This window comes from Heloderma suspectum, chromosome 4 (assembly GCF_057233095.1).
Source record: "Heloderma suspectum isolate Gila_16-S chromosome 4, 16-S_ref, whole genome shotgun sequence".
NCBI lineage: Eukaryota > Metazoa > Chordata > Lepidosauria > Squamata > Helodermatidae > Heloderma > Heloderma suspectum.
The window spans coordinates 69,081,622-69,106,221 of NC_139461.1; the positions used below are offsets into that span (position 1 = coordinate 69,081,622).

At 42.8% G+C, this 24,600-nt stretch overlaps 1 protein-coding gene across 1 annotated transcript in view; it reads right to left on the reverse strand.

Moving 5' to 3' along the window:
- The window catches only part of LOC146346983 (gamma-1-syntrophin-like), a 58,914-nt gene that overhangs the window by 10,356 nt on the left and 23,958 nt on the right, over positions 1-24,600 (reverse strand). Inside the window, exons 5-6 of the mRNA XM_084851456.1 lie at positions 13,656-13,748; positions 6,096-6,206 (exon numbers count right to left, since the gene is read on the reverse strand). Of these exons, the coding sequence (XP_084707582.1) occupies positions 6,096-6,206; positions 13,656-13,748 (204 nt within the window). The remainder of the gene's footprint in view (positions 1-6,095; positions 6,207-13,655; positions 13,749-24,600) is intronic.

The window sequence follows — 24,600 nt, forward strand, 5'->3', positions numbered from 1 at the left end:
TACATGTATAACTACACACACATTTACTAGTATTTCTCACCACCACCACCACTGCTCCATTACTGGCATTTCAAACTTTTAAAAAGATTTTTGAAATGGAGTTGAGTTCTGTCAGTTTTTTCTCCCCAGCTGAGCATTATTGAGAAAATATTGGGAACCTGAAGGAAGAAAAGTCTTATTTGCCCTTTCTCAGTGCAACCAAGTTCTGTCTCAGCAGGACCTACTGCTACCAGGTGGTTGAGAAAAAGAAATGGTATCAACGATGGGAAATAAAATGAAACAAATTATATGCTACATCATTTCAGCTGGGTAGTTCAGTATTCACAGCATATGTCATGCTCTGCCAAAGCACCAAGTTGAAATGCATGCCTAATGAACTTCTGAATCATCCCTAACCACCACAAATCATTTCTCTGTAGCAGACAGTGAATTACAATCACAGGTCCCTTTCCAAGAGCCATCATGGCTTATATTATCCTGCATTAGAGGCACAGTATTCATATACACTGGGGAAGGGGGAGTTCTTCAAGCTAAATATGCCTACTGGTGTTTTTATCCTTATCAAATGCAAGTCAACAGATGCATATAATAAAATACTGAAATACTATATCTGTTCAATCACTACAGGGTCTGTTAAGTAGTTAACATCCCAGTCTCATTCATTATGATGTTTTTAATTATGCATAAATGACACATTTTTATTACGTTGTTTACCGTACTGGGCTCTCTTGGAATGATGAGAAGTATACACATGATATAAAATATTATTATAATAATAGTTGTTGTTGTTTACTATCTCCCCTCGTGTGTGTGTGTGTGTGTGTGTGTGTGTGTGTGACATTTCTCATGTAATATCGTTCCTCCCTTTGGGATTTTTTTGCACAAAAAAATAACAATGAACCAGACAGGCAGGAATTTGCTGAAGTAACTGTTACACATCTGTTAGTTTTTGTGTATGTACGCATGTATGCATGTGTGGGTGAGTATAAAATCTTTGCACTCCCAGTTACACAGGCTGGCCATGGACTATGACTGATAAACAAGTGGGAGAGGAATAAGATTAGGATTCTTGTGTTGTCCACTCCTGTCAACAGCAATTATTTTTTTAAAACATCCTAAACTGGTTGAAATCTGTGACCCAGAATAATCCACTTACTTTAGGTACTTCTGGCTTTATGGAAATGACTAGGGTAGGCACATCCATGCACCTTATTTTCTTGTGCCTCAGAACTCCTAGCCATTCCAAGATTATAATTCTCAGTTAGTGTGGGGCAGGTGCAGGGGGGAGTCTGTGTTTAGACAGTTGCACTATGACCCCAGCCTAAAAATGTTTAAAAAATTAAAGTCTTTATAAGCATTTACTTTTATAAACATAGGTAGATAATTCAGATCATTAAGTATTTGGAATATTCTGCACAGCTTTGGATTTCCCATCTCAAAAAGGGGATAAAGGGGGGGATTATAAAGCTGTTTGTAGATTCCACCCAGAGAACATTGGTTATTGGGTGGATTTAAAGATGAGTGAATGAATGAATGAATGAATGAATGGTGCAGAAAAGGGCAACCAAAATAATCAGGGGGTTGGAGTATTTTCCCCACCGGGAAAGGTTAAAGTATTGGAGGGATTAGTTTAGAAAAAGATGACAAAGGGGGAAATAGTAGGGATTTATAAAAGTGCATATAGTGCGGAGAAAGTGTAAAGAAAAAGAAGAGTTCTCCTTCTCTCATAATATTGTGAACTGCCCAGAGAGCTTTGGTTACTGGGCGGTATAAAAATGTAATAAATAAATATTAGTATTCAGGTTCAGCCTATAAAATTGGTAGTAGATTTGGGATAGACATAAGAATATAAGAAGCGCCATGCTGAATCAGACCAAGGGTCGATCTGGTCCAGCATTCTGCTTACACAGTGGCCAACCATCTGCCCACAGGAAACCCAGAAGCAGGACATGAGCGCAACAGCACCCTTGACACTATGCATAATTTATGGAATTCACTGCCACAAGAACTACTTCAGACAGCTCTAGGGTGCAATCCTATGCATAGGGTTGGCGGAGAATTTCTCCCTGAAACTTCGGGGGGCCGAGCGCCAACGTGTTCGGCCCCCCGAACAAGTTTCGGGGAGAAATTCTCCACCCCCCGCCCCCCCCCGGGATGGGACTTACCTTTCCCGAATGTCCCTCCCTGCGGCGGGTCCCGGCAGCGGTTCGTCGGGTCTTCGTCAGGGGCAGGAGCCGATCTTTTGACCGGCTGCCGCCGCCGCCATTCCAATAAAACCAAAAAAAACAAACGCCCCCGTGATAGACTACATGACGATTAACATAGCCTATCATGGCTAAATTTGCAAAGTCAGCCATGATAGGCTACGTAAATCGTCACATAGCCTATCATGAGTGACTTAAAAAAAAAAAAAAGCACGTACGGATAATGGCAGCCCCCATAGGGAGCTGCCATTCCCGTTCCTTATTTGGTTGCTGTAGTCTACGTAAAGATTTACGTAGACTACAGCAACCAAATAAGGAACGCGAATGGCGGCTCCCTATGGGGGCCGCCATTTGCGTACGCGCTTTTTTTTTAAAAAGTCACCCGTGATAGGCTACGTGACGATTTACGTAGCCTATCACGGCTGACTTTGCAGATCTAGCCGTGATAGGCTACGTTAATCCTCACGTAGCCTATCACGGGGGTGTTTTTTTTTTTAACTTTTAATTTCGCAGCCAGGCGAGGCGCCTCCTCCCTGGCCTGAATTTCGGCCAGGCGAGGCGGGAAGCCTCCCCCCCCAGGCTGAACTTCGGGGGGAGAGCAGCTAAGCGCCTCCCCCCCACCGCGAAAAGCTGCGAGACCAGGTAAGTGGGTTTCGTGCACCCCTACCTATGCATGCTTAAACTGAAAAAAAATCCTACAACTCCCAGCATTTCCCAGGTAGCCAGGCTGGCTGAGAGTTGTAGGACTTTTTCTGTCTTAACATGCATAGGATTGTGCCCTTAATGAGGTTTTAGACAAATTCATGGATGATAGGTCTAGTACTGGCTATGGCTCATGATGGCTATACAAAACATATGATTGCAAGCTCCTGGGAAAGAACAGCAGCTGACGGCTTCTTGGGGACATTAGGTTGGCCACTATGGGAGGCAGGTTGCTTGAGAAGATGAATGTTTGATCAGATCCAGTACAGCTCTTCTTACCACTTAAGCAGCCAATCAAAAATCAAAAATATAAACGTTTGTTGATTTTTTTTAACAAATAAAATAATTACATATGCTAAAACTGAAACTAATTCTATAGCAACCAGTGATGTACACTCAGGGCCTGCCATTTTGCGTTTTGGAAGGTCAGGCAAGAGACATATTGTACAAAGCACAGTCAGTTAAAAAAAGTATTAAGTCCGCAATTCTATAGAGATAGGCGAGTGCCTCCAACTTCCCCTGAAATCGGAGGTGACCGCCTATCCAATGCAGGGTAGAAACAGCATGGAGGGGAGGATCCCCTCCATGCTGCTGCTACCCTGCACTTTGCCTTAGATGCATGTTTTCAGCTTTGGGGAGGGGGCAGGAACAGGGCTGGAGACCACATAGGAAGCTGTCTAAACAGTTTCCATGGTCTGCAGGGGAGGGGGCAGGGAGCACAGTTTCCTGGCTATGAGCTCATAGTGCTGTCTACAAGCTCTTGGCTGGGAAACCGGAAAATCCTATCTGTCCAAAACACTGTCTAGGGGACACAGGATTGCTCTCTAAGAAGCAGTGGCATCAAAGGTCTTTTTAACTGCTTAGGAAGATATACTCCAGTTGTTATCGCCTTGGAAAACAGACAGACTTGAAGGTGATGAATAGATGTTATTTTACATCTTCAGGCAGCAAGTCACTTCCTTGGTTTTCTTTTTTTAAAATTGTAGTACTTTTATATAGCTGTGTTTTTCCAGAATACAGAACATTTACTAGAAACACAACAAGCTGAGGGATGTATAAATAGAAGCTGAATAATTATGATCCCTAGGAAATTAGACAATGAGACAGTAGACAACATGTAAGGTAAAATTCACATACGTTGAGTGAATGGTATTTATATTCTTCAAATATACATGGGAGCAAGGGAAATATAGGCTTTAACTTAAGCTACTATTTGGATATTGTTCAAACAATATTTCCAAATCCCTCCTGACATCTAGCTTACTCATGGAAAATACACTTCCACAAACAAGACATGTCTGTTGGGGATGCATGAATGCTTGTTGATGCATGTTGCATCTTCTGTGAGAAACGTTCTCCAGTATTACATTGCTCACAAGAATTGACCTGTTGTGTAAGTTAATGTTCACTCATATCTTTTTCTTCCCCGCTTCCCTCTCAGTTAGGCACAGTGAATGTTTGCTTCCAGACATTCTACTCTACCAGTTCTGGGGGCAGCTCAGAAGGCTGTAGTCGATCTGGAAGGATGCAGAGCAATTAGAACATCTTCAGAGGAGCACAGTGAAGATGGGCAGGAGTATGGAAAACAAGTCCTACGAGGACAGGTTGAAAAGAACTAGGTGTGTTAAGCCTGAAGAGGAGAAGACTGAGCGGGTCATGATAGCATTCTTCAAATATCTGACGTGCTGTTGCACAGAAGAAGGCAAAGACTTATTCTCTGCTGCCCCAGAGGGGAGGACTAGATCTAATGGGCTCAAGTTACAGGAGTTTAAATTTCAGCTGCACATTAGGAGGATCTTCTTAACTGTATGAGCAGTTTGACAATGTAACCAATTAGCTCAGGTGTTCCCAATGCCTGTGGGGACCTCCAATGGTGTCTGCAAAGCTCTCCACTTCCTGTCCCCTTCAAAAATGTATTTTTAATTTTAAAAATGTGAAAAAAGTTAGGGTACCTTGTTCTCCTTCCTGTTTCTGAAACTGCCGCTGAACAGCTGTTCAATGGGCAGGAAGAGAATGAAAGAGTTGCTTCCTGGCCCACCCAGTCTCCTTCCATCCACACAGACCATTCCCCTTTGCTCTCTCTTTATCTCTCTCTCTACTCCCAGGCTCTGGCCTTGCTGTTTCTTTCCACCCTACCCCTTTCCTCGCTTTTTCTCTCCCTTCCACATCCCTACCCTTCTTCTTTCTCTCCCTTCCTAGCCCCTAGAGTTGCTCTTTCTCTCTCACTCACCTTTCTCTCACACCCTTTATCATTCTTCTTTCTACTGCCAATCTGTAGCTTTGCTATATCTGTCTCCCACCTCTTTACCTTGCTCCTCCACCCCTTTGCCTTGATATTTACCCCGCTCCCAGCCTCTAGCCTCACTATTTCTCCCCCCACCCCACATTTCTTCTGACCAGCCAGGTTCCCACAGAATCCATTATGGGACTAGCCACATCCTCCATGGGAGCCATTTTGTGGTGGTGCCCACAGCAGTTTCTCAAATTCCCAAATCTGCTAATGGGCCCAAAAAGGTTGAGGACCCCTGAATTACCTGGTTTGGTGGGGGAGGGCCCCTCACTAAAGGTCTTCAAGCAGAGGCTGGACAGCTATCTGTTGGGGATATTCAGGTTCTGGATTTCCTGCACTGAGTAGATGGACTACAATGTATTGTCTTACCATCCTACTGATGGTGGTATGCAGACTACTTCAATTTCTTTTAAGTGCTATACAATACAATGCAATGCAATACATTAGAGCCCTTTAAATTTGAAGAAAATAGGAATAGAAAAAAGATATAGGATCCAACTCAAGATTTTCTAAAAGCACCTAGACGGTACAAAGGTAGAGGAAAAATGGTGAGACAGCCACTTTAAATAGATAGCAAATGGATTTCCACATTAAGGAGACACTCCTTCCAAAATTCAACAGCTTCTTGAATGAAGGCTATAATGCATCAACCTATTTATCTCTTCATTTTATGTAAATATTTTCGAGCCTGGCCAAAGTAGCTTTCTCTGTAACTTTGCTTGAGTTTATTTCTAGTTTGCAGACAAAACAGCAGCAGAGCTAAATGTTCATCTTGTTATTTAAGCATCAGTATAACAGCCCCACATTTTGTACTCTTTCTGCACCCCCCGATTGTTTTGTTTCTTACTTGCTCTAATTTCCTTCTGACAAGGCAGAAAAGACCGAGTGCTTGCTTTTACCTTTGCTTCTATCTGCTTAGTATCTGGATTTTGGAACAAAAATTTGATTTTGCTCTTGCCATCGTCTGAAGACCCCTTAAGCTGGGAAAACTTGTACCGCCATAGTACAGCCTAAAGGAAACAAAACATACACAGACAGATCAACACACAAAATAGAAGCAGAGAAGTCCTTCCTGGGAACTTTTTAACCTACCATTTATATAAATACATATGTGTTTATATAAATCTCTGGTCTGAAGTCTCTTTGATCATAAAGCTGTATTACATTTTGACAGTATCTGGTTCAAAGCAGTCAGACTGCATTTGTGAAAAGTTCTTTGAAATCCTTTTAGCTACACCTGACTATGGTTAACAATAAAGAAAGAAAAAAGAAAAAAAAAGTATAGAGATAGAGAAAATCCCAATTCACACTATGTCAAAATGTGGTAAATAAGCCAGGTTCCATCTCCTGAGCAACTTTTTTCTTGCAGGATACTTGATTTTCCTACTGTGAAATAAGTCTTCTGATAACTGCCATTTCGTAACTGTTTGAAAAATGGGCTGATGAAACTAAAGAAATGGAACCAAGTTTTCTAACAACTTGCTGACTGAAGAAAAAGTATAGGAATGTCATCCAGTGGTTAAATACGTCCTTCCATTCAACTCCACATCTTGTGATCCATAGCTCTTGTATGGCCATTTCTGAATACAACAGATACACCTATCAGAATGCATGGGGCATTTGCCACCCTATTATTGATAAATGGAGAAACCATTTGTGCACACAAGACTTACATCACTGGACTGAAGACCACACTTTTAAATGGGGGCATGTATTTAATGCAGCTCTTGTTAAACAAAGGAATCATCTGTAATTCCGAATCTCTAGCTAAGAACAATCCACCCTCCCCACCTTTAAAGAAAGAATTCCACAAAGAATGATAAAGTGTTACAAACTCTAGGAACCAAATACATGCCTTGAAAGAGCATCTGCAGATCCTGACACCAAAATCAGGTGTCAGGATCTGTAGAAGGAATGCTCTTTCTTTTCTCCAGATGTCAACAAGGGCACCTTCTCTATCCTGATGAAGATTTCCAAACTGTTTACAGCAATCCTGCAAGGGGTGTCTAACTGAGTTATGTGTATTCAGCTGAATGTGTGTCTGGAGCCTATAGGAGGACAACTGAACATGAATAGGGTTCTCAAAGGATCAGGCTGGGGCCTACCACCATAAGCCTGTTTCACTTTCCATGTATGTTCAATGCACAAGGTGTGAATGTCTGCATAGGGCTATTGCTAACTGGCTATCAACCAAAATACATCACAGTGTCTTTCTCTTATCACATACTCTTTGGTATTAGCATTAGTTTTCTGGACTTTTGTGTCAGCTAAGGGTAGGCAAATTATTTGGCTCATTACACCATTTTCACTCATCCTCATTTGGTCAAATTGCCTGGAATGGATAAGATCAGGATTGGGGCAATGGAGTCACAAAGTACTGCACCATCACTGCGCCACACAAAATGGGTGGAGTTACAGTTGCTTGTCCTTCTGGGAAAGTACAAACCAACAAAACAACCTAATAGTGGATGTATGTCTGAGGATCATATAGTTATTGTACAATAGCCTAGCACTCCATCCTGGGTGTGAGAATTTCTTCTTCCTCATAGGATTCACCCATGTTGTTTAAAGCTAATATTAAATGATAAAACATGTTATAATTTAAACCCATGCATGCAGGAGCTTTGTTGGCTAAACATAATGTATAGGGATCTTTGAGCTGTAACTTAAAGTTACAAAGTTTCCCATATATGTTATTGGTTTGGCGAAAGAGAAGGAAATTATTTTTCAGCACCAGGCAAAGGCATTTTATTCCACCAGGGTTTTACAAAACCCTCTTAAGCACTTGATATAGTCTGTTCTATTCTGCTGTATTTTTATTTATTACATTAAACTTGCTGTTCTTATAATTATGATATTTTCTTATTGTTTGGAAAGATTCTATATTTTTTCCATTTTAATGTGAGCCACCCTCACAGCACAGTTGTGTTTAAGGTAAGGTGTGGGGTATAAATTTAGCAAGCAAGAAACTTTTTCTACACATGAGAATATAAAAAAAGAGAGAAAAGTAATAGAAATAGCACTGTGCAATCCTTATTTGCTTGAGGTCACTATTAACCCCCATATGCAGAAGCAGATACTGAGGGTGAGAGATTTAACTGAAGCAGAAGTGTATAAAATTGCCATGCTGAGACAGGCCATCTGGCCCAGCATTCTGTCTTTAGCAGTGGACACACCGCCTAAGGGAATCTTGCAAGCAGGGCAAGATGGCGATACCCACCCCCTGCAGGTAATCTTAAGAAAAAAGTACCCACTGATAGGGCTCCATGAGCTAACTGAATCTGTTCAGCCAATGGCAATGAATGACACCATCCCATTTCAGGGCATTTCTTAGGTTAATTAAGCATTTTAAGCATTTTATTTGCTATGCCTGTGCCTGGAAACCTGAGGGAGAGAGGGGAATCAGCTTGGGACCAGTGCTCAGAGTTTGTTTCTGCCCCACTTCTGCAAATATTTCAAGCCTCCAGCTTGTTGGAGGAATGAGCCTCTGGTGCAAGCTGTGGCTCTTCCCCCGCGGATCAAGACCTATGGTGAGAGGCCAGGCAAAGTGATGCAGCTTCCCCATCAACAGTGCAAGACTCTGATAATTCAGCAGCTAGGTAAGCTAAGGAGATGTGAGACCAGTGAATATCATCTGGGGGGCTGGTTCCTGAACCTTCCTATGAATGTAACCTCCAAGGGAGGGTCAGAAGGTGGCAACAAGGGAGAGGGCCTTTTGAGTGGTGGCCCTGAAAAGGCCCACCTGGTGGCAACATTGTCATCTTTTCAGCACCCCGTTAAGACTGTCCTCTACTCCCAGGCATTTAATGGCATATGATGGGGCATCTATGTCAGCTGTCTTAACAGGTCTAGTATTTTATTGAAATTGTTTTTAGCTGTTTAAATTGTTTTAAATTTTGTATATTGAAATTTTATGCTGTATTTTATTATCTTGTGAATTGTTTTGAACTGCCCAGACAGCTTTCGCTATTGGACAGTATAGTTAATCATCACCACCACCACCACCACAATACTATAAATCTACCTCTACCTATACATAGGGATGTATGGGAATTTTGTTTTCACTTGAAAAACATCCCAGCATGCCCTGTTCAAACCCCAAACGTGAGCATGAGCACGTGTCTGCCAAAAATGTTCACAAATAACCAGACATGCTTGTTTTCAATTTGTGCAGCTTTCCCTGGTTCTATTTTGTGCAAATTTCCTAATTTACGCAAATCTCCCCCTACAGACTGAAATCCCTGCTTTAGTCTATGGAGGGAAGTTGTGCACAGTTGGGGACGTTTTCACAAATTTCACGTTCAACCACTGCACGATTTGTGTAATTTTCCTGTTCGTGCAGAGTGAGCAGAGATCACGAACCTGAACAGGAATCAGGCACAAGAAGAACAGCAAGATGACGTTTGGAGAACCCTAATTGCTTGCTTGCCCATCCCTCCTTATATGTTTCATGATAATGATGATACATCCAACTCCTTGCCATTGTCAGATGTATTTATTTTTTAGTATTAACCTTTTATTGAAAGAATTTTGATCTTATACATGAAGCAGTCCCCATTTCCCCTCTCCTTTTATCCCCCAGCCATTTATTTCCCCCCTCTCACACCTCTCCTCTCTCTCTCTCTCTCTCTCTCTCTCTCCCTCCCTCCACACACACACGTACATGTGACCAGGTATGGTAGGGCTGTGCAGCCAAGTCCCATAGGAAAAAGAGAGACTGCAATGGAGATGAAGGGTTATATGCTTACAAGGGTATTTGGACCAGGATAACTGAAGAATCCCCAGTCTGCAGATGTGCCTACCCAGATGTAAAGATCTTCATTAGAGACACTTCTCTGAATGGCAGTGCTGCGTGAGGTGGTTGCCAGGGATAGGGCCTTCTCAATGGTGCCACCATAACTATGGAATGCTCTCCCCAGAGAGGCTCACCTGGTGTCTACCTCAATGCCTTTGTGGTGCCTAGTGAAGACCATTTTAGACCTAGTGCAGGACATTTTATTTTCCTAGATTTTTAAATCTATATTAGCTTCTAAATTGACATTTATTTCCACAAAGTTTTTTTTTTTTTTTGCTGTACTCAAACATCTATCATTGTTATTGCTTTTACTCTAAGTTATATTTTTAAATCTTGTTTTTATATTGTTTATATAAGCTGCCCTGGAAACGTTTTTGAAAGAATAACTATAAAGGCTTAACACAAATAGATAGATAAATATGCCAGATGGAAGCAGAGGAAAACAAACCACAAAACTGCTATAACTGTGAAATGTTGGCCATCCTGGCTCCAGCAAGTAGCATGTGGTTAGAAGAAAAGGCATATACACTGATCTAATGAGCCCCTTCTTCCTTCTCCCTCTCCAGCGTTTCTATAGTCTTCTAACAGAGAACTTCATAATGACCAGTCTAGATTCCAGCATACATACAATATTTCATTTGATGTGTAAATGTGATATTTTAAATAGCATGGATGGAAACCTGAAGGACACCACAAACCAATGGCTAGGGCATCAAACACGAGTCACCTAGGACTGCCTTCTAAAATTGCCCTTCCAAGAAGGACAGTTACTCTAAGCCCCATCCCAAAGAGACAAATAGTCTTTGTGGGCTTTTGAACTGCTCTGAGTCTGAGCTGTGATTTGTGTACAGGATTTGTGTGAAACTCTTTCCATTTTTGTTCACTTTGCTTAGCTGTTCGACAAGGGCTTTCCCTCACTGAAAATGCAAATCTGGATATGAAAACTGAAACTCTCAAAAATTCCAGCTCTTAAAACCAGGGCCAGACCTCTCATGAAACAGGACGAGGTACTTGCATCAGGTGGCAGAGCAGGAGAGTGGCAAATTGCACCACTCTCCCACTGCTGCCCCAGAAGGGCCTGCCACTGCCCCGTTACCTCTGGCAGGTGCTCTGGACAGCCCTGGCAGCTGCTCTCCCACTGTGGCATTTGCAGTTGATGGGGCTGTAATGGCCCCAGGTCTGTAACCAAGTCACCAGTAGTTTTAAGAGGGCCTAGAGATCCATAATGCTTTCTGCTTTGGTCAATTCTCTTGCTAGTGGACCTTCTGGCTGGTAAGATGAGTCAAATGTCAATATCGCCGCCTCAGCACATTCCATGCTAACAAGCTCTGAATCTTATCAGGGCCTAGGGTGCACCTAAGAAGTGAGGCTCTGCTTATGCTAAGCTACAGGTGTCTGTGTTGGGAAAGTTCTGATTGCTTTCATCCTGAACAAGCACTGTTAGTCTGTGCTGGGAAAGTTGCAGATGAACGCTAATTAATGCTTGCTGCTGTCATGCTGCCTCACTGCTAACATGTGTGGCATAAAACCCATTGTACCCCTTGGCTCTGTGTTCAGAGAAGCTGTCTGATCCAACCATTGGGTTCACCTGTGTGCTGTAAGTACTCAATACAGTCTGCTTGTAAGGAAACCTGGATCTGGTTTATCACTTCTGCGGCACCTCTAAACCTTAATGGCTGGGTCAGTACAGGGGCTCTCTAGAGTAGCTGCCCACCCTCTGTTTGCCTTGTTGCATGGACAGCCACGTGGCCAGAAGAAGTGGCTGTGGAGGTCTGGTGAGAGCTCACCCCAGGTCTCACGAGATCTGATCAAGCTCTCTTAAGAGTCCCACAGTGGTGGCAGAAGTGGCGGCAGCAATGGTAGAAAAGGTATGAGGGAGTGTGGTGCAGTAGTACATGTTCTCTCTTACCGCAGGCGGCAAGAGAGCTTGTGCCAGGGCAGCTTAACACCACTCCCCTGTGCACATCTAGGAAAACGGAATACGGAGAGTGGTTTACAGTTAGTTCCAAGCCAAATTTATTCTTCAGGTCAGGTAAATATTTTGGGAAAATTATCTGCCGTGTTCGCTGAGTAGGCCTGAGGCATGTTTCAGGGGGGGGGGGGAATCAATGGAAGGAATCCACTGACTTCAGTGAAGTATAGATCAGGCTTGCAGAAATCATGATAATGTAAGAACTGATGGTATGTCACGGGCCTGTCAAAATAAATTACTTGCTTCAGGTGAGTGAGCAAAGTAGGATTTTATAAGGCTACAGAAAATATTACAAGGACTGAGTCTGAATCTAATGGTTTCTGTCTGCTAGGCAGCTGATATTTCTTACTCCAATAGTGTTGCAAGTTGAATATTTTGTTTAAGATAGTTGTGTTTGGTTTCTTCTGTTGCACAAATATAAACATGAAGCTTAACTATGTTAATGGTCTCTGTTAATGCAGTTTCATATCGGATGAATTCTATTAGGGGAAACTGTGCTGCAAGAGCTCTTGTGGAAGGAAACACAGTGACAAATGAATAAATTGCAGCTGTATTTTGTTTTGTTTTTGTTACCCACACTGCAAAATTGCAGTCTTGACACTTGACCAATATGGACTGTGATTTTCTTTTATAACTAGATTATGAAACAATCACCCTCTTCTACTGAAAGCAATCTGCAAGTAGAAACCTATTTCTGCACACGCCATTTATTCTGTGTGGCAGTAGGAAGCAGGAACTAGTCCAGGCACCTTCCTTTGAAGGCCTAACAGGTTATCAGCATTATTGGAGTAGATAGAGTACTTCAAGAGCGTAAGAGTGGACACAAATCTTTCTTCAGTTCCCTGGATCACAGCCATCACATAATTCAAAAGCATCCATTCTCTCCCTTGTTTATTTTGGAAGTTTGTAATGATAGGCAAATCCACCTGGGTTAGATTTGTAATCAGGCAAACTGAATGATATTCCCACACGAAAATTGGACCTGGTCATGCTCCAGATGACATCAATGGGGGGCCACCCAATGCTCCTCCCCCTGAGCCCCCAAATTCCTTTATCTTGTGGCGGCAGGGCAATAGGGAGGGTAATTTCCAGAAGCTCCTGTCACTTGGGCTGCTGCTGAAGTATTCCAGGTGCCAGGGAGGTTTGGGGAGAAGAGACCTCCCCAATCCTTTCCTGCAGCCAGAGCAGAAGAAATTGCCACCAGGAGAGAAGATCAGGGAGTTCTTCTCAGGTTCAAATTAAAAATCTAAGCTGGAAAAGAGATCAGAAGGTATAATGATTGTTGTATTCAGATTAAATGTGAATGAATACTGAGTTGCCCAATTTCATATTTTGAACTCAAGAATTAGGAATTTCGGCAACATCGCTAGAAGTTTTTCCTTCTCATGTGTTTGTATTCTGTAGTATCTGGCCTTCAGGTGTACATTTCCCATGATGGTCAGGGAGAAGGGAAACAGAAAAAGAAGGAGAAACATGGAGCAAGGAGAAGGACAGGGCTGAAGAAAAGGATAATGGTGTCCTCCATCTCAAAAGCAAGTTACAAAAATAAGTCCTGTAGAAATATTTTCAGAAATTTAGTATGCATTTAATAGAAGAAAATAAACTGTTGGGACAGACTTCCAACAATGGCTTAACTCTGAATTTCAAAGCAGAACTGGATCATGAATGCCAGATCAGTTCCCATGACCTCACCTTTGTTGCAGCATCAAAGCATACAAAGCCCATGCCAAAGTCTATGGTAAGCCCCATCAGATGACTCTCCAGAACACAGGCATATGTCTTGCACTAGGAAAGATTGGAAAAACACTGCATGTTAAATAGCATGTTGGTTGACTCTACACATTACACAAAATGATGGCTAGGGGTGTGGGTGGGAGACTGAATGGTATTTATGTCCAACAAGGGACTGCAGTAAAATGAATGTGTGACAAATTAACGTATCACGGACTTATATATTGTATAGACCCTGTAAGATAAATACGGTGAAATATGTTTTTCAAATATGTTTTTAGGGAGATATTCTTACATTTATACAGTGAAAGTTAATTAGGTTGCTTCAGTGAGTGTATGTCAAAGTAAGGAACAAAATACTTGAGTTTTGTTTGGATTTGTAAAGCATACTTGGAAGAGGGAGAGAGATCCTTGCTGTACATTGAAGACCAAAGAAGTGGGATGTGGGAGCTAAAGGCCTTTCCTCCTTTGCTAAGGCATTGCTTTCAAGAATAAACATATTACATGGTGTGCTCAAATAAAATCTAACAGAGGAAAGTTGTAGAGGTCTCAAAAGATCTAAACTGGATCTAAACTACCTATGGACTATGGTTCTAGTCACCCCAATTATTAGGATTTCATAGAAAATTTACTGATTGACATGCAGATTACTGTTGCTTAAAATCAGAGAAAACTGTTAACCTTACTTCCATTGCAGTTTGGCTAAATTCTATGGGTTACAGCCAGACTTAGTCCTACTTAAATCAATTGGATTTATGTTAGAAATGACTAAGTTAAGTCACACTGATTTCAGTGAGCCTACTGTAAGTATAACTTGATCTGGATCCATATATGCTTGAATAAAGAAATGAGCAGTGTAACAAATTATTAAAAATTACAAGATGGAATTTTATTTCATTTTCATTCCATTTACATTTCTACCAATGCTCTCTGGGCAGATTACAGAGATTCAAACCTTAAAAATACAATAATTGCGCATAGTGTAAAAACAGTTTACAGATAAACAGACAGTACACACACACGTGCGCACACACACGCAATTTTAATAATCAATAATAAGAAAGCCCTTGATCTGATTAAAAACCTTCTCGTATGCTGCCAAATGCCTAAGAACAGAAGAAGGTCTTAATCTGGGATTAAAAAGATAACAATCTTGGCACCAGGTGGCCCTCACTGGGGAATTTATTCCATAAGCATGGGGTTGTCACCGAGAAGGCCGCCTCCCTTGTTACCACCTTCTGAGCCTCCCTTGGAGGAAGCACCTAGAAGAGTGCCTTAGATGATGAGCATAGTATATGGGTCGCTTCATGCCAGGGGAGGTGCTCCATCAGGTATTGGGGTCCAAGCTGTGTAAGGCTTTATAGGACAAAATTGGGCTTGCAAACATACAGGCAGCCAGTGCAAGCAGGCCAAAATTGGTGTTATATGTTTGGACTTTCTTGTCCCTGTTATCAATCTGGCTCTGCATTTTGTACAAGGTGCAGCTTCTGAACCATCTTCAAAGGCAGCCCTGCATATATTGCATTGCAGTAATCTAAATTGGAGGTTACCAGAGCATAGATTACTGAAATCAGATTACTGAAACCTGCCCAGTGAAACCTGCTACACTGCCCAGGTGTAGTTGGGTCACCAACTGAAGTTGGCAGAAGGCACTCTGTACCACTGAGGCCACTTGAGCTTCAAGTGGCAAAGATGGCTCCAGGAGAACCCCCAAGCTACCAACCTGTTCCTTCAGTGGGAGGGCAGCCCCATCCAGAACAGTTTGAGCACCCTCCATCCTGTCAGAAGAACCACCACTCACAGCATCTCAGCTTTGTCTGGATTGAGCTTCAGTTTATTAGCCCTCATCCAGTCCATTGTCACAGCCAGGCAGCAATCTAGCACATCCACAGCCGCACCTGATGAAGATGAAAAGGAGAAACAGAGCTGTGTTATCATCAGCCCACTGATGACAACACACTCCAAAACTCCAGATGACCCCATTCAATGGATTCATGTAGATGTTAACTAGCATGAGGGACAAAAAACTGACCCCTGAAGAACCCCATACTGGAGAATCCATGGGGCTGAGAAATATTCCCCAAACACTACCTTCTAGAGTTGACCGCCCAAGTAAGAGTAAAACTGCTGCAATGCAGCGCCTCCCACTCCCAACTCAGATAATCATCCCAGAAGGATACCATAATTGATGGTATCAAAGCCATCAAGAGACCAAGGAGAATCAACAAGCCATGTTTTCGGCAGGACTGATACTCTCGGTGGTATCTCCTAGGAGAACAGACTAACAATGAATGAGAGTCAGAGAAATGTCCCCTTCTCTCTTTCCTGACACAGGTTATCATTACAGGGCAACCAAGGCTGTTTCAATGCCCAAACCTGGTCTCAACCTTGACTGAAATGGCTCCAGATAATTGGTCTCATCCAAGAGCATCTGGAGCTGGTTCACAACCACTCACCCAAGGACCTTGCCCAGGAAAGGCACATTTGCACACCAGTCTAAAATTATTAAAATTTTCCAGGTCCAGGGACGGTTTCTTCAGGAGTTGTCTTACCACCACCTCTTTCAGGTGGCCTGGGACCACTCCCTCTCACAAGGAGGCTTTGATCACCTCCCAGGCCCAACTGGCTGTTCCTTCCCTATATAGGGAGGGAACATAGAGGATTTAACAGAGGCAGAGAGGTATTGCTTGTTTGCCACCCTCACTGCCCCTGAATATGCATGACCATAGGCACACACCAGTATTTGATTGCATCTAGTAGGAGTTTTTCTCCATCTGCATTCAAGCCACCTCCTATTTTGCTTCATCGCTCTCAGCTCTGGAGAATTTCATGGAGCCATACAACCTCTGCTTCGGAGAGGGCACTCAGGAGGAATCATGTCAACCACCCGAGTCATTTCTGCATTCCTAGGGGTGCACGAAAGTCACTTGCAGCTTTTCGCGGTGGGGGGGAGGTGCTTCGCTGCTCTCCCCCTGAAATTCAGGCCGGGGGGGAGGCTTCCCGCCTCGCCCGGCCGAAATTCAGGCCGGGGGGGAGGCTTCCCGCCTCACCCAGCCGAAATTCAGGCCGGGGGGGAGGCGCCTCGCCTTGCCTGGCCGCAAACTAAAAAGTAAAAAAAAAAAAAAACGCCCCCGTGATAGGCTACATGACGATTAACGTAGCCTATCACGGCTAGATCTGCAAAGTCAGCTGTGATAGGCTACGTAAATCGTCACGTAGCCTATCATGGGTGACTTTAAAAAAAAAAAGCGCGTACGCAAATGGCAGCCCCCATAGGGAGCCGCCATTTGCGTTCCTTATTTGGTCGCTGTAGTCTATGTAAATCTTTACGTAGACTACGGCGAAAATAAGGGCAACGCAAACAGCATTGCCCTTATTTTCGCTGTAGTCTACGTAATCTTTACGTAGACTACAGCAACCAAATAAGGAACGTGATAGCCGTACGCGCTTTTTTTTTTTTTTTTTAAGTCACCCGTGATAGGCTACGTGACGATTTACGTAGCCTATCACGGCTGACTTTGCAAATCTAGCCGTGATAGGCTACGTTAATCGTCACGTGGCCTATCACGGGGGTGTTTTTTTTTTTTTAGTTTTATTGGAATGGCGGCGGCGGCAGCCGGTCGAAAGATCGGCTGCCGCCCCCGCCCCTGACGAAGACCCGACGAACCGCCGCCGGGACCCGCCGCCGGGAGGGACATTCGGGAAAGGTAAGTCCCGTCCTGGGGGGGGGGTGCGGAGAATTTCTCCCCGAAACTTCTTCGGGGGGCCGAACACGTTGGCGCTCGGCCCCCCGAAGTTTCGGGGAGAAATTCTCCGCCAACCCTATGCATTCCACAGATGTGGAATATGTATGAAGTATGAACTGAAGTCTACTTTTAGTCAGATATGAAAACCATTTTTGATGTCGAGACTTGAGAGTATCCCCATGTTCAGTCGGTGCTCATATTGCATCTTTATCTTAAACAAGTTGGTAGATAAATTGTATTTAGTACTGAGCATATATACCAGATTCCTTAAATAATGTTTTCAAATGCAGTGATTTCTACTAGCCTTCTTTCTGATATATACAGTTTTGAAATGTTAACAACAAATAAGAAGAGTTGATCACCAAACTACTCGGGAGGCTGCTGAGTAGATCAGACAGCTGCTCTTGTGCAGCAAGCACCTTCCCTGAAACTGAGCTCCACCTATCGGTGGCAGATGCAGTACTGAGAAACTCGAGGGAATATCCCCTTGCGATCAGTATATGCTCTGCCATAACATCTTTCATTCTCACCGCAATAGACGTAGGAGCATGTTAAAGGCAGCAGGAAGAGAAATATGCTATTGAGCCAGCCCAAGAAGGCCACTCAGGATCTGAGATGTATTGCTATAAAATTAGCTTCTTTGTCTTGGGTCCAATTTTATGTAGTTAATTATTTAAACCATTTTATATGATCCTTCAGCAATTTTTTTCAGGGCTGTTTACAAAAACGGACCCAGGAACGTGTGTGTGTGTGTGTGTGTGTGTGAGAGAGAGAGAGAGAGAGAGGGGGAGGGAGAGAGAGAGAGAGATTTCTGCTGATATTCACAATTTTTCCTAGGCCTGCAGCCCCTGCAATACATTGCATGCCATTCTGAAGGGTCTCATGACTGTCAGGTGCAGCTTCACCGGGGACACATGGAGCTACATTGAGAAGAGGGGCAGAAAACCCCTGGTGTGCATGTAGATGTTTCCATGAAAGCCTTTTCTTCAAAGACCTGGGACCCTGTGATCTTTTATAAGTACCTAGTGAATGGACCTGGCTTCACATGGGTTGGAATAGCTCTTAATTTGACACAGTGAAGACTTCAAGCAAATTTATACAGCTCTTAGATTTGGACACATTGTTCCCACCCCATCTGAGTGAAGCCATGCCTGTTGGCACACCTAGGCATGGTCCCTGCTGTGGTGCAACCATATAGCTCCCTGAGGGAGGGGTCTGTCCACTCCCTTCCCCTGAGGGAGGCTGCCCCATAGCAGGGGGACAGTGAAGGCATGTAACTCTGTTCCTCAGCCTATTAATCTCTGCTGGCTTCAAACTGTATGGACTGTCTGCAAAACCTATATGCTGGTTAGGGAAGTCTGCCCCTAGTGGCTGAAAATGTTGCTGCAGGCTTCAACTACCTGGACACATTTAAATTAATTAAAGTAATGCATTTTAAGTAATGCATTTTAAGTAAGGCATTTTAAATACAGTATAACTCCTAGGGTCCCCTTAGTATGCATGCCAAGTTTCAGGTGTCTAGGTTTCACCATCTTGTAGGGGTGTTCTGATTCCCCACCATCTGTTCCAGTGGGCAATCTGTCGGGGGGGGGGGAGGCGATCCATTCCTCCCCCCCCCTGGAATCCTCCAGAGTGGCTCCGCTCTGCTCAGATTCCGGGGGGGGGGGACTGGCTTGCGGGCCACTTACCTTCCCTCCAGCCAGCCAGAGCTGTTCGCCTCCTCCCTGTCCCTGCCGATTGCCATGTCTTATATAAATTTTTAAAAAGGCGTTCGGCAGGATGTGCCCATAGACTTATATGCAAAATAGAGCCATGAATCTTGCATATAAGCCTATGGCACATAGACCTATACGCAAGATTCATGACTCTATTTGCATATAAGTCTATGGGCACATCCTCCTGATCGCCTTTTTTTTTTTTTTTTTTAAGACATGGCAATCGGCACAGGGAAGAGGCGAATGGCTCTGGCTGGCAAGAAGCAGCTGAGTGCCATTCCACCTCCAGTCCTCCTGGAGCGGAGGTAAGTGGTCCTGATCCGCTGCGGATTCCTGAGGCTGGATTCCAAAGAATGTGCCCTCATTTGAATCCGCAGGAGATTTCTCTGACATCCCTACTGTATTGGTGCTATGGCACTAACAGATGTATAGACACACATATATACACACTTCTATTATTATGGAAGGAAGAGAACCTCCTTTGTATGCAGTTTCTATGTACCAGTATTTTAATGTTGGATAAGTGCATTTTCTTGAAAATGGGTGTATAAATGAAAACTTATAATGATTAGTTATTAGCTTTCAATGCAATAGCTCATCAAAGGAGACAGGGAATAAGAAGATCCTTCGATGCCTATGACTGTCTTTATACTATAATCCTAGTGGGACTTGTCCCTAGCCAGGCATTTCTGAGAACTGTTTGACATTCTAAAGAACTCGCTCTCTCTCTTTTTAGTTCTTTTCTCCCCACCCTCGGCCAAAGTGTGACATTTTGGATTGTGTCAATAAAACAAAATGGTATATCATTTGTCATAAATTTCATTATTATACTGAGCTCCTTGTTTGAAAGTTGTCTCCTGGTACAAAATGACAAGCTACCAATGGTCACTGTAAACTGTGTATTTTCTGGTCAAAATATCATTGTCAAAATGTGAAGTACAGATGTTCTTGAAAAGGCCAACCTAATCACAAGGGAAATGCTAATGGGAGATGTTACCTTTTCAGATTAAAGTCAGAGGTAAGACTGCCAAAGACCTAAGCCAAGATGTAGCAGAGCAATAGCTTGTAGATTTTTTTTCCACATGAAATCAGTATTTAAACAGAAACTGTTGAACAAAAATAATTTAATCACTAATGGATTTGTCTAGCAGAGAGCTGCTTCTATAAATTAAAAATTTGGTTTCCATTTGATGAGAAACAAAACTGATACAATATTTCCCCCCAATTGGCTCTTGAGACTTTTTAGAAAGCTCTGGAAGATTGGGCATGCTGACTGCCTTCCCTTCCACCCCTGTGCAGTGACAGGTTCCATATGGCCAAGGGTGGGAAGGAGGAAGGGCGGGCAGGCACCCTTGGGAGAAATGATCATGGTGAAAAGAACCTGTTTCCACATTATATATTAGAGACACTGAGCTCATGCTCCTGAGATATTTTTGTAAGACTTCAGCAAAACTTCCAAGTTTTAACATCGAGGCATATGGAGCAAAGATTGCAAGGTTCATTTTTATTCACACAGTTACAGCACTTTTTGAAGATGGTTCTACTCCATGTCAGGCATGAAGGCCAAAACTCAAGGAAAAACTTCGAACAGAGCTCTCCAAGAAGGAGAGGTCCCTTTCTGATGCTGTTTTCTGCACAGTAAGAAAGGGCCTGAGCAGGAAGATGTTGACTCCAGCCCATATAGGGATCATGATTGTGCTTGGCTGAGAGAGTCAATGAGCTTTTCTACATGTGGCATTTGTTGTACAGTCATAATTCCCTAATCGTGGTTGTTTGTGTGTTCTTTTCACAACATCATAAATCTCCAGTTTTGTTTTGTTTTTTTAGAGCAGAGAAACTAGTGTGAAAGAAAGCATAATTCCTTCTTGTGTATTTGTGCTATTCCGCTATACCATAGTGCAGCCTAGAGGTTATGTAGTGGAAAAGCAGGAAATGAAATGCTCATTCTGCAATGAAATTGAAAGTAGATGCAGTGGAAGTAGAAAAGCTCAATGTTGCTGATCTTCTAAAGCTTTCTAGAAGGTTTCACTTGTGTTTGGTCCACACAGATACATTCCCAGATGTGGAATTGAACAGATCCCACTAAGAAAAACTAACCTATTTAGGCACTGAGATGGGTATTAAGTAGACTTGTTTGGGGGATTTTTTAAATTACATTTAAAAAGTGACCTTCAAACTTTTAAAGTGATCACTTGTAAAAGAGATCTGCAAGTTGCAAAGTATGGCATGCTTGCTCAATTTTCCTTCCTATAAAACCAAAGGGTTATTAGAACTGTGAGGTTTCTTTTCCACACAGATCTTTGGAAGAGTTATGCCTTGAAATAAGTGGCATCCATTATTTCCTACACACATGTGATATTTTGGGATAAGAGACAACTCTTCCAGATGATCCTAGCCAGCCCATGTTTCATTACATATGTTGGCAAAGACATAAAAATAGAAGGATTAAAGGTTCACTTACTCTTCTGATAAGGAATTGTACCTTCTCAAACTAGTAGGGGAGGGGCTGAATGGGAGAAGTGTGAGCCATTGCCGGCTGGAGAGGCTGCTCATTTCTTGCTCCTGCCTCCCCATGGCTGCTGTCTTTCACATGACTCTGTTCAATCCCATGGCAGTCAAAAGGATTTAGTGGGGACACAAGGTAGCAGGGCATGATCATCCCACAGTTGCAGCTTGCAGTGTTTCACATTTGCCATTGCAATAAAGACACTGGGGGAAAAGTTCCATGGTGTTCCAAAAAGTTCCAAGTTTTATACTATTTCTCTCTCTCTCTCTCTCTCTCTCACACACACACACACACACCAGTTCCCTGAATCGTAGGAAGGGACTCTTGTACAACGTTTCCTTGGGAGGGAGGAGAGCAAACTGGTGACATGGAATTTTAAAATCAAAATATATTTTGAAATATCCATATTGAACGCAGGGGAGTAATGAGGCACTCAGACAGTGCTAGCTTTTAAAGTAGCATCATCCACTGCCCCCCCTCCCCAAGCAATAAGAATGTAATTTCTGTCTGAAATTACACTCAACTTCATACTATTTCACTCCAGCCTCCACTCAAGCAGGTAGGATCTGTCCAGGACGTACTAGCCACATGCCATCAAAACCCAGCAATCCTTAGTTGAGGAAGTATCTCCAAGAGATCAGCATAAAAACTCTCTTTAGCTACTAGGCTAGAAAAAGGTCATTCCCCTCTCTAGCTATAATAATCCTCTCCTCTCTGACATCTATAAAAATATTCTCTCTATCTGGACCAGCTCACATGTCAGTTTCAGGTGGTGAGACATAGATGGAGTGAATACAGTTTGACTTTTTTCTCCCTTAGGTGTGTGGTGGCATGACTACTTCAGTGCACAGCCAGTAGCAACATCCTTTTCTTAAAGGCATAAATGCTATCTGAGGCATATGACATTATTTAATAAACATGATGAAGCACATATAAATAGTATTACGTATATGGCAGATGCAAATGGCTCAATATTCCATTTTTCAAGTGCACAGTTCTTACGGTACTCTGGAATAAGGTTCACAACTCTCATTTCAATTTTGAGATGGCTTGTTCCTATTTAAAAGGATGCACCCCTCACGTACCTACACAGAAACTGACCAACAGCATATTTAAGGCTATGTGGTCTCCTGGAATTGCAGAGAATGGACTGGGAACTCCAGCCAGCAAGATGTCCTAAGTAGCTTTCACTAACCAGGACAGGGTATATGCTCAGTCCACTAAGAGTTGCTATCATGCCTTCCGGTGCAGTTGGGGAGTGATATCAGATTGGTTTCCATCTGAATTGAACAGGCCAATATGAAGCCTCTGATATCTGAAACTCAAATTCTGTAGAGCTTGTGGCTCATACTCGATTGAACTCGAAGTGCCCAATTTGAAAATAAATCGATAATTAACTGCACATACAGGTTTAGACCTGAGGATGGATGGATGGATGAGGGGCGGGGGGGAGAGAGAGAGAAGAATCTATTCACCTTCGTGAATAGTTCTGTTGGCAAATGTAAAGGCTAGATTACTACCCAGCTGCCACTGCCATTGCTGTCCTTGGAAAGTACATTTTATAATTAATTCCATTGGAACATATTTGTAAAACAATTGGATATAGCTCAGGCACTGGGGATATGTGTACAACAAGTGAACATGGCATGGCTGTATAGATGGCAAATACATCTATTGGTTCTGAAGAGCTGTGCCCCCAGTGGGACCTTCTAGAATGGCATGGAATGCAGCATCAGGGGCTGCTCCTGGGAATCAGTGCCCCCCCCCCATGTTCATTTGAGAGGAAAACCTTTTATTTACACGCAAAGCATGTTGAATCCAAGCCTCTGAGTGCGATCTAGAGAAATGTAAGCAAACTTGATCAAACTTATGGACACAGTTATGTAGGGGTATGCGCAAACTGCACACATTCACTATCACAATATTACAAGTAAAGCCCGCTCCAATTACCCCCCCCCCCAAAGTAGTTAATTTTGCTTAGTCTTATCAAAAGTCAAAAAGCCTGGCTACACAGGGACACAGGATTGCAGGTTTTCTCTCTTTTTGTAAGATTTCAGGGGAAGTTTTGTTTCAACAGAAATAAAAATAATGCTCAAAATAATGTGTAAGATACTAATATGCAAACCTTCCAGCGAACACAATAGAAGAAAAATATACATTTTCAGTGCAGAGGTGGGGTGAGGATCATTCTATCAAGGGAAATAAAAACAAAATAGAATGTGGAATATGGCACAGTCATATTTGCGACTCAAGTACTTTTCAAATCCCAACATGTTCATGTAAGTTTGACTAATATTTACCATTTTAAATAGTAATATGTTTGATAAGCATTAACATTTAACTTTATTAACTCAGGCAAATCAACAATTGCTTCCTCTTTGTACCTTCATGCTACACAAAGACTTATGGTATGGCTATCTTTTAACAGGAAAGAGAGTCCCATCGCTCTTTTCAATCCTTCATGTATTTTACGTAGGCTGTGAAAGTTCATCATTTTGGTTAGGGATGTATGAACTGTGTTAAATCTGTTCCGTCTGTGTTTCCTGGATTGTCAGGCATCTTTTGTTCTGTTGTCTGCTCATTGACAGGATCCAATTTCCCCTCCGCCCCAGAATTTCATTCTACTTGCACTGATCCATATCAGCACAAGAGCGCAAATCCCCTCCCTCCCCCACAAGTCTGCAGAATCTGATTGACTTGGAAAAAGATGCCAAATCAGCAGGTTGGATTCATAAAACTCATTTGAATCTGTTGTGGATTTCTCTGACATCCCTACTTATGGTACATAACTTCATAAATGAACTTGGATCTGTCTGAATTTCCTGGCTGAAATAAATTGCTCTGGTACCTGCTATGGTGCCTCCTGTTGGAGAAGCAATGTGGGTTTCTTTAACACTGGGGTGCACAACTTTCAGGGTGCCATGACCCCACTGCCACTG